General features: G+C 38.1%; 1 protein-coding gene across 1 annotated transcript in view; it reads right to left on the reverse strand.

Moving 5' to 3' along the window:
- Positions 1 to 3,668: 3,668 nt before the first annotated feature.
- The window catches only part of cog3 (component of oligomeric golgi complex 3), a 14,632-nt gene continuing 5,064 nt past the window's right edge, over positions 3,669 to 13,236 (reverse strand). Inside the window, exons 11-23 of the mRNA XM_024287027.2 lie at positions 12,906 to 12,997; positions 12,540 to 12,679; positions 10,169 to 10,329; positions 7,962 to 8,070; positions 7,742 to 7,860; positions 7,563 to 7,652; positions 6,539 to 6,659; positions 6,176 to 6,264; positions 5,916 to 6,050; positions 5,556 to 5,631; positions 5,298 to 5,425; positions 4,546 to 4,644; positions 3,669 to 4,415 (exon numbers count right to left, since the gene is read on the reverse strand). Coding sequence (XP_024142795.1) covers positions 4,386 to 4,415; positions 4,546 to 4,644; positions 5,298 to 5,425; positions 5,556 to 5,631; positions 5,916 to 6,050; positions 6,176 to 6,264; positions 6,539 to 6,659; positions 7,563 to 7,652; positions 7,742 to 7,860; positions 7,962 to 8,070; positions 10,169 to 10,329; positions 12,540 to 12,679; positions 12,906 to 12,997 — 1,389 coding nt within the window. The 3' untranslated portion in view covers positions 3,669 to 4,385. The remainder of the gene's footprint in view (positions 4,416 to 4,545; positions 4,645 to 5,297; positions 5,426 to 5,555; positions 5,632 to 5,915; positions 6,051 to 6,175; positions 6,265 to 6,538; positions 6,660 to 7,562; positions 7,653 to 7,741; positions 7,861 to 7,961; positions 8,071 to 10,168; positions 10,330 to 12,539; positions 12,680 to 12,905; positions 12,998 to 13,236) is intronic.

The raw sequence follows: 13,236 nt of genomic DNA on the forward strand, positions 1-13,236 counted from the left end.
GCCGAGATATGGCCGCAGAATCGGCGCAGTACAAAATTTGGCCGCCATTACACACGTAAAGAATTTTTGAACTGCGCAAAAATTTAGATAGCATGTGGTACCAGTGGTACAGCCGTGCAACAGCAGTTTGAGTGTGAGATCGGGTTAAGGAGTGAACGCCGGGACGCGTGCTTTGACGCCAAAACTCCACGTTCGTGCACGGCCGTTTCCCCGGCCAGTCTACGTTTGTACCACTGCTTACAGCGTCTGAACGCGGGAGGACGCTCTTATATGCGATTAGGCAGTGCTCTGGCAGTGGAGTGGCAGTGGCATAGACTCCAGCGTCGGTATCACTGCTGTTCCACAAACATGAGTAAAGTTAGCGCATCTAAGTGCGTGTGGCAGATTTTCCAAATATTTTACCCGTGTGGGACCGGGCCTTAGTATGGGACCAATAGCTTTACCTCACTAACGTGCAGCATTAATGCACCATACATCAGCATCAACCGTACTTTGTGTAACTTACAGTAGTCTTACAAATAGGTCAGGATAAACTTGCACGTCAATGTTACATTATACTTTCGCGACATCCCTTGAGGTGGCCGTACGAGTCCTAACTGCAAGACACGTCTGAGTTCCCCTAAAGATGCAGCCACTGTTCTCTAGGACCCTGAACAGGCCCTACAACCCAAAACCCTACAACTCCCATCAACCCCCTGGATCACTGGATGCATGAGACTAAAGCCTCAAAGATGACTTCTGAATGGATTTATATGAAGAAATTAATTCAAATGAGATAGTTCTGGTTATATAATACAAATTACTACTTTCAATGTTACTGATTAGAAGAAATGTGAGTTAATTAGTAATGAGTCATATGTTTGCTTACATAGTGAAATAAATGAAATACTAGCACTTTGAATGCAGAAAGACACTAACAAATGCCTTATTCTTGATGAGTTTACCACTATTGTTTAAATATTTATTTAGTCCTTTTCAGCATCAGCAAAACATGTAAGTTTTTTTTTTTTTTGAGCAGCAAAAAGGTGCAAATGACATCAGACTTTTACAAAACATAACACAGTTTTAACAGATGAAAGGTTAGTTTTACTTGCCGCTTTACTGGCTTCAGCATTTATTTTTCCAAATTACATTTCTGCTCAATCTCTGATGTGCAATTTTCCATTTCCCAGTAAAGCAAGGATTCAAAGTGTCCAACCTCTAAAGCCTTTTTTAAACACAATGTGGCTCAGAGACATCACAAATGTCCTCTTTCATCCCTTTTCTAGTTGCACACTGTAAAAACCTTTAACTACATTAAAGGACATAAGCATATGCCATCCCACATTATTGACTCTCTAATGATGCTTCTGCTGCCAAAATGGAGGCTTTGTTCCCAGAAATGGAAATGATGGACTGTGCTTTCACTGTAAAAGGTGCTGGACTAAAAGGTGGTATTAAAGTTGCATTTCTAAAAAGCAATTTCCAAACCAAGAAGAGCTAATATAGAACTCGTAGAGATGTTCAGTGCAATCTTTCTCGATGAAATAGGTGATTTTCTGTCAAATGAGTGAACATGATTTCTAGACATTTTTTATTGCTTGTTTAGTCACAAAATCCATAGATTATATTTAAGAAACGCATCTTTAAGACTCACTCCGATTATCTTTTGGAGTATTTTTAAATAATTCCCAGTGGTTACTTTAATTATGATGTAGTTTTTAACTCAAATCAAAAAACATGTGTTTTCTAGGAAATAGTTTCTGCAGAGCCGGAATAGTTCTTTATAAATTTGACTCTGATTTGTGGGCGGGACCTTTGGTGTGGAGAAACCCCACCCTCCTTTTCTCTCCCCATTGCTGAGAGATCTCCGTTTACATTTTTATTATCTTATTCACAACCATTTGAATGAAATACTCAGAAATGCAATTTTAAGCTTAATTTTCTTATCACCATCAGAAAAATCTCACAAGAACATGTCAAAGTAGTGGACAGCAGGTCTTTTGCTAGAACAATTGAATCTAGCTCCCCAACCTGGAATTGATTATATTGATAATCCTTATTAATGTTTTATTTCCCTTGTAATTCTGGACATTACAAATAAATTTACTCTTTTTTTGTGGTGTTGAAAAATTAGTTGCTTTTCTGACACTTATGTGTGTTTTCAGAGTCAGACTATCGATATGGTTATGATAACTCCAACACCACATTAACACAGTTTTTCCCTAAACTTGCATTTTTTTTCTTTAAGGACATCAACCCATCGGTGCAACTGGCACTAAAACGAACAAAAACAAGCAACAAAATCAAAAAATAAACTTTAAAAAATATATAATTATTTTTTTAATCTAAATGAAGGCATATTTTTGCCCAGATTCTGTTATCTCTTTCTCTAATGACCGGGATTACCAAAACCTTCTACAGATCTGCTCGTGGTCTGGCCCTTCTGTCAAATTTCAGACGCCTTTGTGGTCCACAAGTCAAACAATTAGCCCACCCCTGTGTTTAAGACTCACTTAAATGAAAATCGTGTTCGTATTTTTAACATGCATTTTTCTTCATGATAGAGGACAAATATAAAGCTGCAAGTCCGACTATTCTTTTGCTCAAAAAAAGCTCTTTTTTGTGACGCTGCTAGTGAAATGAGCGTGCCAAAGTCTCACTGCTCCACTCCATTCTGATGCATCCACTTGCAGACAAATAGATCAATTACAGTCTTCGTTTTCTTCATCCAAGTTGCTATTTGGCTCAAAGCTGTCAAGCTGGATAGCACCAACATTGCTCACCATTTTTGAAGCACCGCTAATGTTAGCTTGGGGTTGCAAGGGGCAGTAAGTTAGCGAGATGACAGGATATCAGTGGAGACTGAGACTCTGACATTAATTTCTAAAGTGGTGCAGCACAAACTCAACAAAATGTTTCTTAGGTTGCCAAGAAAATGGCACAATGACAAACAGTAAATCCAAAGATGATTGGAGTGGGTCTTTCAGTTAACTGGTTTTACGACACATTATTTAGGTTTAGTTTTATTTAATGTGCAAATTAGCATACGATCAGGAAAACGGTAAAGCCTTACAAGCGACACTAGGCAGATTAGAAGTCTTCTCAAGCTACTCTTTTCTGTTGAGGTTATTCTGTGAACAAAAACAAAAAGGGGGGTTTCTTTGACATATACAAAATGATGCAACACTTGGAGTGATAAACGCTCAGTGTGTTTGTGACTCCAGACTGTCAGAAACTTCTGCGCCGCTTTCACCTCCGATAATTGCAACGTGCAGTTAAAGCTCCGAGTTAGAGCTTTAGGTGAGTCCTTATGGCTTATGTTTATTATATGAACATGTGCAGATGTTTGAGGGGGGAAAACAGTTTGAGAAGAAATCGGCTCTGCAGTGCCAAACACAGAAGAAAAAAAGACAAAAATCGTGGAGATCAATGTCCTCCTTCAGAACTTCCAGTTACTTGACACAAAGCGAAAGGGCGTCATCCCACGGAAGGTCAATCCCAGCAAAAAGCTCATTTCACAGATGGAAAGATGGCAGCTGCCAGTGAAACAGCAACTCTGTGCCAAGAAGAGCCACTAAAGCTGACGATGTCCTTCAACCCGAAGTCTGTCATTCGTGTGAAGCAACTGGAACAGCAGTGTGCCCTGAATTTAAACCACTAAGTGCTTTTCAGAAATAAGGCCAAAGAACATTATTAACCTCTTTAATTAGAACATCCATAAATAAAATACCTTTACAACACCAAAATCATAGGTTATATTGATAATGTCCTGCTTCTTTTGTTACTCTTTGAGAACTATACACTTGTAGGATTCTGTACAGAGCCGGTCCATTACTTTTTTAATCAATCATAGTAAAAAAACAAAAAAAAACTAAGTATAAAATGTATCTTATTTTTTGCATAACAAAACATTCAGAATGGGAAGATTTCAGACAGTCGGCTGCAACATCAGCATAAATTTAGTGTGTTACATAGACTGTTAAAAGAAAGCGCTAAAATATTTTTCCATCCCGTTCTTCCGAATTAGGTAATGAGAAGGTCAGCTGCAGTGTCGACCGTTCGCTTCATAGCTTCTCCATTCCACCTTCACGAGGAGTGCAACGTCTTATTCCAAACATTCTGGTGTTGAGACACATGAAAGAGTTTCTCCCACTTTAAACCACTTCCAACCTTGGACACCGGTTTTAATTTTAATAAACAAAATGATTGGTTCAGTACCCCAAAAGTCCAACTTTAAGTGAGTTCTAACTGTGATTCCATCTTATTTTTTGGCTTTTGCTGTCTGTCAGTTCAGCGTTTTTTCTGGTCATCTCATCTACTCGACCTCAGTTTCAGGTCACGGCTGGAGCTGCAGCTTCATGCGGCAATCCCGCGGGTGTTCAGCAGCATCTCTTCACCAAACATTACTTATTGACAGAAAGCAGCAGGTTAATCTGAAAGAGAGCCGTGAAAAAGGGATGAATGTTTGCTCTGCTTGGACTAATCCATCTCTCTGAATGTGTTTAAGAAGTTTCTTTATTATTCAAAAGGTGCCTCCAGCTTGCTAATCCCACATTAATGTACCTGCTCCATAGATGGACAAGCAATGATTTGAAGGTCTTCTCCGCTGTATTCCTCCTGAAGCAAAGCGTGCAGCCTTTGAAACACCTGCTGGATGTTATTCTGTGGAAAAAAAAAATAAAAAAGTCATCCTATTACCGAGTGCTGGAAGGAAATTAAACCACATTTCCATCTGGCCTCTGTCCCCTGACTACCTTGTTTCCATGTCAACCACTGAAATTTTGCTTTTTGTCTCATTCAGCCTCACCTGGCACCTCGCGGAACGGTACACACAGAGCACACCGATTTCTCTATTAGAGTTCATGCTGACAAGTTGTGGCTGAGGGCATAACCTCAATGCTACATTTAAAAAAAAATACTCAACAAAGTAGACTTAGAAAAAAAAAAGCCATTTACATGTTCAAAGTGTAGTGGACGGCCTCTTAGCTTTGTGTTTAACCTCACTTAGTGAATGGATTAACAGAGTGTCATGAATGAGTTCAGACGTTTTAAGAGGTTTGTTTACATGGCAGGAGAGTGCTCACTGCAACGGAGCTATAACATCACTATCTACAACAAAAGACTAAACACTCAGTTCAGCTTTCCAGCAAAATGCACAAAGGAAAATTGACAAGGACAAAGAAAACGAGATGAGTGCAGTATGCAAATACAGTTTTGTATAAAAGGATTTGAGGATTTATTTTAGCTTTCACGACGACGGAAAAAGAAGCTGAGTCACGCAGTACATGTTATACCCTATCTTTCACGCCACCCACCCTGACAGGCTTGAAAAGGATGAACTCTGTGTCTCTATTGGCCAAGTACAAGGACATGCTCTGTAAAGTGCTTGGCAGCTTGCTCTTCATCACCCGGTAGGTGGCCATCACTGTGTCGTTGATCTTTGCTGAAAAGAGAGGAGAAGAAAAATGAAGCAGCCGCCTGCAAAAACACTGACTCTGCCCTCTGGCGCTTGCTGCACAGGTTCGGAGGAATTGATTTCTGACCCTCGCGGCTTTCCCTGACACACGTCTTACCAGGCTGCGCCCAGGGTTGCTGGGAGAGATTGTAAGTGGGTCCGCCTTCGGTTGCCATCTTCTTAAGAGCTGCGACCTGCAACAAAACCGAGCAAATAAAGATAGTTAATTGAACAGTAAAGCAAAATGTGTTGGTAAACAAAAAGAAAAGCGCGAATTATCACAATCAAGCTTGCAGCTGAATGAGACTTCCTGAATGAAAAGCACCCATTTGTCCTACCTCGCCATGTAAATACAGAGGCTTTCAGTTAACAGTGATAACAGATCACTTTTAAATAAAGCTTTGCAATAAATAACATTTGAAGGTCAGGACGAGCCGTCTCCGCCTCAGGCTGAGTCTGCCTTCGCTCTAACAGTTACCTTGGTGAGAAACTCTTCAAGGTTCCCCACAAAGATCTGAGTCTGCTGCTGGATAAACTGTTCACAGCTGAACTTCAGGTGCCGGTCCACATCCTTCTTTGAATCAATGTAGTGCTCTTTTATCTCCGGTGTTCCCTGAGGAACCGCACAGAAAAAGACTTTAGCGCGATCAAGTGCTGCTTCCCTTGAGCAGGGTGGAAATCAAAAGTTCAGAAAATGAACAGCATCTTTAGAGGAAGAAATATATATATACACCATACCTCCAACAGGAATTCAAGTATGGCGTTGTGACTGTTAAGGCGAAAGAATTTGGGAACAGCCTTGGGGTTCAGGATTTTGAAGGCAGCATCTGAACACAAAGCAGAGATTAAATCTAGGCTGGAGCAGAATTAGAGTGCCCTCTAGTGCCTGGAAATGCAACATGTTATTAACTGAGAGGAGGCGACTTTATCTGCCCTGTGAGCCAACGGTTAATGTACATTATGGTGTCGGATTACAATTTCCACATTAATTGTTGCCACCGGTGCATGTGATAGGCACAAGTTGCTTAATGAGCATGAAAATGTAATGACTGGCTTTGTCAAGCTGAAAACCAATGTTCCCCCAGCCTTTAATTATCTTACCTCGTGTTTTTTTCAGGTCCAGTGAGATTTCCTTGATGGCAAAATCGGTGTGAAATGGGGCAATCTGTTCACGCATTATCAGCAGGTGCTTGATCAGGAAAAGTTGCCCATCTACCTGTGTCTGCGGAGAGAGGGAAGTGCAGTTAGAACCACTGCCAACACAAAAGGGCATCTGCCGGGTACCCGGAGATAAAAAGCACAGCCAATTTGATGATTGAGCCTAAATAATCAGCCATAAAAATGACCAAAAACAGCAAAAAAAACGGTGTGGGAACACATCTCCTGAGAGTAATGCTGCTTAAATTTGAACTGCTGAAAAGTCACTTAGCGCAAGATATTAATAGCAAATATGAAGTGAGTGAAGTCTATAAAAACCCCATGTGGAGGATAATTATCCTGCTGCAGAAGCTATCCTCTTTATACTCATCTGGTTTCATAAATAAAAAAACAGGAAAGTGGGAAAACACATCATGGCTGATCCTGCCCCCTGCTGAGCGGCAGAGAGCATTTTCTAGAAACATACCTCTATGTATTGCTCTAATATATATATTTTTATACCCATCAGGTTTATGATATTTATTGTTATGGATTTCTTTTGACAGTCTCTCCACAAAGAGGATTTTTGTGCCACTTTGAGTGAAAAACACAATGAAAGTCTTCTCATCTGCTCGTCGAGCAAACCTGTAATTAGACCTCCCGTAAAGTGTCCTTCCTAACCGTTTCTCCGTAATTTCTTCATCAAACTGATGCAAAGCTACAAGAAAACACTTTGTCTTCTTCGCTTGCAGTTCCTTAATGAGCAGCACTTCAAAGTAGTAACTAGGTTGTTCTAGAAGACTGAAAATTCTTGGAATACTCTCAGAAAATGAGAAGTCTTTAAAAGCCATGAACTAAATGTTGGCTCTTTATTCTTAAAAGCAAATGTTTTGATCTGGAGTTTGCTAATTTGACCCTACTGATGATTAAAAAAGTGTTTGTCATAATAATCTGAAACACAAAAAGTTCACATGCACTTCAGTCAAACCTTGCTTTTGATGATGATTTCAGAGGCTTTAAGCAGAGACTGAATGCAGGCAGATAGAGCTTCTTGAGACAACCCCTGAAATACCGCTCTCTGGAAACAAACAAAACGTGTGAATAAAAGATCCAAAAAGCACATTTATTATTATTTTTTTCAACTATAATAAAAAAATTGGAGCTCACATCTATACATCTGTAGAGTTTGGACAAGCAGACCAACGTTCTCCTGACAGTGGGATACCACATGCCGTGCAGATCCGCGGGAGAAACGGACGTTTGAAGGCGAGATACTTCTAAACTGGCTGGATCCGGTTAACCAATGAGAAGAAAGCAACGACAAAAACAAATGATTCTCACATCGCTGCTATCAAAATGCACAAAATCAGCACTAGGAGATGCGTACCAGCACTGTTGTTTCGTCTCACGCCGCCATCTTCAAGCTGCACGTCAGAAAACGAGGACTCCTGTGACATCTGCTTCATCTGCTCCTCCTTCAAACTCTGAGCGATTTTCTAGTAATAACAAAAAAGAAGACATTTATTATTGTTGAGTCTGTTCAAAAAGTAAAAGAAGAAACTAATCTGTACTCAGGAAGTCTATTAAAGCTTTGGGGAAACATTTTGAAGGTAGAAAATAAACAATCTTGAAAAAGTTTAGGATATTACTTAACCCTTTAACATCAGAGGTGTCACTTTTTTTTAATTTTATTTATAATCTGATTCTGAAGGAACTTTTATTTTGGTAAAACTACTGGATTCTCCCCACCACATCCCACTTATTTTGAGTCATGTGTTGAAAATACATCTGCTATGTTCTTAAAGCGGCTTTGCAGGCCACTAAACTGAAAGCAGGAGAAGTTAACAAAAAAGGTTTCATTTGACAGAAAAGAGCCAATGAGGAAACAGAAGAAGAGACTTCAAAATAAAACAAAACTGCATTTGACAGATAAAAACCAGGAGTTGTTATTTCAGATATGGATTAACTTACTGTTACAAGCCATAATAATAATGTAAAATGTTAAGAGGATGCTGCTAAAAAAGTTGCTCAAATGGTGGAGTCACATGTTTTATTATTATATTTTTAAAAATTAAGTTTAGTGAACTTTTGTGTATTTATCGATCGCACCAAAAAAGTCAGACGAGGCTGAAGTTTGTGTCTGATTTTTTTGCTTCCATTTTGACGATTATTGATAAATTTATATCACGCTTTAGTGGCTCCTTCTGCAAAAAATCTAGTGTACAGCAGCTGCAGATATTTTACAGAGGTCAAAGCTAAACTTTTACCCTCAAAAGTTAAGAAAATGTTGCCCAACATAAAACCATTCCATGGCCTGAAAAAGGTTGGAGACCACTGCTTTAAATCTGTAAATTTACGCAATTGCTAAATTGCAATTGCAAAAGCTCTGGTGTAAAAATGTAAATACATATGAGGCAGGTATAAAATCAAAATATTGGAGAAGGCTTAAAAAATGTGTCTAAAAAGTATTAAATACTACCACAGGGTTCCTGCAAGTTTCTTAAAGTTAAATTTCAGACTTTAAGACATTTTAATGCCATGCATGTCAAAAATGAAAAACAATTTCTCATCTTATTTCCCGTTTTATTCTTTATTTCCATTTTATGATCAAAATTATAGCCTCTTATCTTGCGTGTGGTCTGTGCTGTGATGCTTCTTTTTTTTTTTTTTTNTTGGTAAATAATGATTTTTTTGGTTGGGTTTTTTTGCCACTGTTTATTTCCATTAGTTGCTCAAAATGGTCATGGTTGAAAAAATGTATTTTCCAAAAGAAAAGTGAAATGAGGTTTAAAACATCAGAATTTTTGAGGTTCAGATATCAAAATTCGATATTTTTTAAATTAGTTTTATGGTATTTTTTCCTAAATTCATAAATTCAATGCTTTTAGGACTTTTCCTTAAAACAATGAGATATAAAATAAGTACAATATTTGTTTTTATTTGTTAGACTTTTCTTTCTTACAAATGTCTTCTATCTGAACATGCAAACATGTAATTATAGACTTCACTTCTCAGTTTATTATTCCCCAATAAATATAAACCATAAATGCTTCTATCTTCATGCAGATGAAATTATAAAACTCCACGTAAAAAAATGTTTTCAATTCTGATTCTGGGGTTGTAGATCAGAGCATTTATTGTGTCGTGTGTTACTAAACCAAATAACTGTGGAGAGCAGTGAGGACAGAAGACACCAGTAGACTATCAAACTATTCCAGTTATTGTAACTGTTGTAGCAGATATTGTTTTTTGTTAAATAGAATAAGCTTTAATAGTATTTTAGATTAAATTGTATATTTCTTGTGCGACACCAGTTATTTGTGACCGTATGGGTGATACATCTCCTTAAAGCTTGTTGATAGATTACATCATCTTCCAATCTGACTGCTTTCTGATGGAAAGTCTCACTTTACAGTTAAAGTCCCATTAGTTGTCTTATTGTCTTCTTTAGAACACCGACTTCCATATTTTGTAGTGTCGAAAATGAAGTAATTCCTAGCAAAAATAGTAAAGATTCAACACAAATGTTTACGGTTCAGGATTTGTTCAGTATGTTGAAGAAAAGCCTCACTCTTCTTAATATAAAGCCCTTACCTCCATCATTTCCAGTTTCTCGGGATAGGCGAGATCACCTGGAGCTGGATTGTAACCTACGATGTCGGTCTGAATGTAGATGTGAGTCCGGTAGACCAGCCTCTCCTGAACATCCTCCAGCATCTGTTTCACCACAGCATCAAAGGCGCCCAGCTGAGAGGCTGCACAAGAGCGCAAGCGGGGTGGGTTAATGCCACAACCAGAATCGATTAACTCTACATAAAACGACTTCATTGTCGGAATCATCTATGTAGATGCAGACAAAAGACCAAAAATAAATAAATAAATAAAACAATGTACTTGTATAACCTTTTGAGTTACTGATTCCTAGTGCAGAAAAATGTTAGCACACACACACAACCCCATTGATCCCTTTTGGGGGTCATGAGGCTGCTGGAGCCTATCCCCAGAGACTGTTGGGTGAAAATGAGGAACAACCTGGACGGTTCACCAATCCATCAGAGAACTAGATTAAAAACGTTTATCCTCTCATTTGTTCATGTTGTCTAATGTACATCTGATATGTACAACCCTCCTTTTGCTTTTGTCGTTTAAATCAATGCAATATAATTACAATTTACAACTTTTTCACTACTGTAGTGATTAAGGTACATAAATAGTTTTTAAACATTTATTTTTATGACTAGCATTTGTTTTCTATTTCTAAAGCATTTTTAACTAAATGACATTCAATTACTTTGCTGTTTATTACAGTTTTTATTTAATTTTCTCATTTAAGAAACATAAAATATTCATAATGAGCTTTCAAAAATCTCAAATGTGTAATCGCATACGACCAGATGTTGGAAAATGTCATTACTAAATAGACATAGATTTTATTATGTTACATATGAGTATGTTTTATACCGAATTTGTATTTTTATTTTGTCTCTCTTTTCTATTTAGTTTTTTCCACTTAAAATGAGTTTTATTCCTTCAACCTGCCAGGAGACTGCAGATGGAAATTAGAAAATCATTAAACATGTCCGAGTTTTTATTAATTTGTTTCATTGTGTTCATTAATATGAAATGCTTTTTTAACAAATAATATTCATGTTGAGTTCCAAAAGAAATTGCACAAAATTGCTGAACTGAAATTAAACTTTTCTATTTTATGGATGTTGCTTCAGAACTTTATGCAAACCAGATTTAGTTTGAAACCGTCAATAGAGGAATTGGAAAAAAAAAGTTTTCTAATATCATACTGAGTGTTTTGATAGACAAAGGGCCTCTGAAAGTCTGGATGTTGTGTCAGACGTGTTACAGACTCTCGATGGAGAGTGTTCCACTCCTAAGAACACGAGCTGCTTTTGTGAGCACACGTCCAACCAATCACGTGCTTTGATGAATACGTTCCATCTCTTTCACTTGAAGTTTGGTTATTAACATTTGCATAAACAAAAGAATATCTCAATGCTGCAGCAGTAACCACCTTAGATGTGGCAATCTTTAGGTACAGATCTAGTATCACAATTTCATTCTCTTGCTCTAATAGGCACCATCTGTTCTTTTCTTGAATGAGCCAGCTTTGTAAGTGGAACCGTTCAGAACAAGAAAGACATGTTTTTTTCAAATTAAATCTCTTTCACCCTTAAGACTACATTTCTGGTACTTTGATGTACCGTTAGCTTTAGCTTAGCAGCTCTACTATTACAGATGTTCAACCGTCTTCAGGACTTAGTGCCAGTCTGAGCCATCTAATTTACCTCAAACCTCCTCGTTCTAACAAAACAATTTAGGTAGCAGCACAAGAAGGGACTCAAAGGAAGCTTCTATGATTTGGTGATTTTTTTTTTCAACCATGCTTAACCCTGTGCTGTCTTATGGGGTCCAGATATATGGACGTGTGATAGCTCCAATGACAAAGGTGGACAGGATTTGAAGAAAAATACGTTCAGTTTTAAATCCCAAAACCTGTGTTGTTTCCTAAGTCATAGTTTCTGCAAAGTGGGAGGAGTTCATTCGCCTCTGAGTTATAAGCGGGACTGTTGGCTCCAGATTCACAGCAATTTGAAAAAAAAAAATAGTATTTTCAGTTTAAATTTCTTATCATATCTCCTCCATCGTCAGAACAATGTCAGAAGAACATGTTAAAAACACCAAAAACACAAATTAAATCTGAGTGGGTCTCTAAAGAACAAGTCTGTTGGTCCTGAACTTTGCATTTGGTCTGTATTCAGACTGCCGTCAACCGGATTTTCCCTCAAGGGAACTGAACTCTGGTTCCCCTTAAGTGAACCAAATGTGTCCAGCCTAAATACACCCTTAAAACAAGATAACCCAGCATTAGAACAGCTGCACAGGCTTCCAGAACAGTCGTTTGTATTTAACTTGATCAAAACACACGAAAGGAGGAAAAGCTCCAACCTACCATTGTTACGAACATGATCTTCAAGCATCTCGTTCTTAAGGATGCTGCAGAGCTCAGACAGAGTTTCCAAGTGGATGATGTGAATGATGAGCGGTCGGAGGACATCGTACAGAGAGAGACACAGCTTCTCTAACAGCTCACTGTCAAAGAATAAAAAAACGAAAAGCTCTGAACATACAGGACTTTAAATTCAAAAACAAATGTAAGAAATAAGGTGATAAAGAAATAAACTCCCTACACAAGTTATAGCACTTCCAAAATGATCCCCGCCTTATGCAAACAGGACTAATTTGTCTGTGTGATTCCTGACAATGGATCCATCTGTGTTAGGTAAACAACGTTTGCAGTGTGATGAGTGTCACTCACTCGAGCCTGGATGTTGGTTTAGAGAAAAAGTCGTTGTACAGCTGGTGTTCATCCTGGCACACATGAACCATAAAGGCACAACCACTGCGAACCTACACAAGGAAAGAAACATCACATTAAAATTTAACTGTTAAAATCGAATCAACTGTTTACAGCATTTTGCAAATGATAAAAGTCGCAAACAAATTTCATTTAAAAAAGGAAAGAGTGAAAAAAAAATTAATATAGAACGAGGAAAATTGTTTAAAAAAACACATTCAGAAAACATGAAAGTTAGCCTCGCAAGTTCCCAGTATTCCTTTGTTTACAGCATCTACCGCTAGCCACAAGC

Source organism: Oryzias melastigma, linkage group LG21 (genome assembly GCF_002922805.2).
Source record: "Oryzias melastigma strain HK-1 linkage group LG21, ASM292280v2, whole genome shotgun sequence".
Classification (NCBI taxonomy): domain Eukaryota; kingdom Metazoa; phylum Chordata; class Actinopteri; order Beloniformes; family Adrianichthyidae; genus Oryzias; species Oryzias melastigma.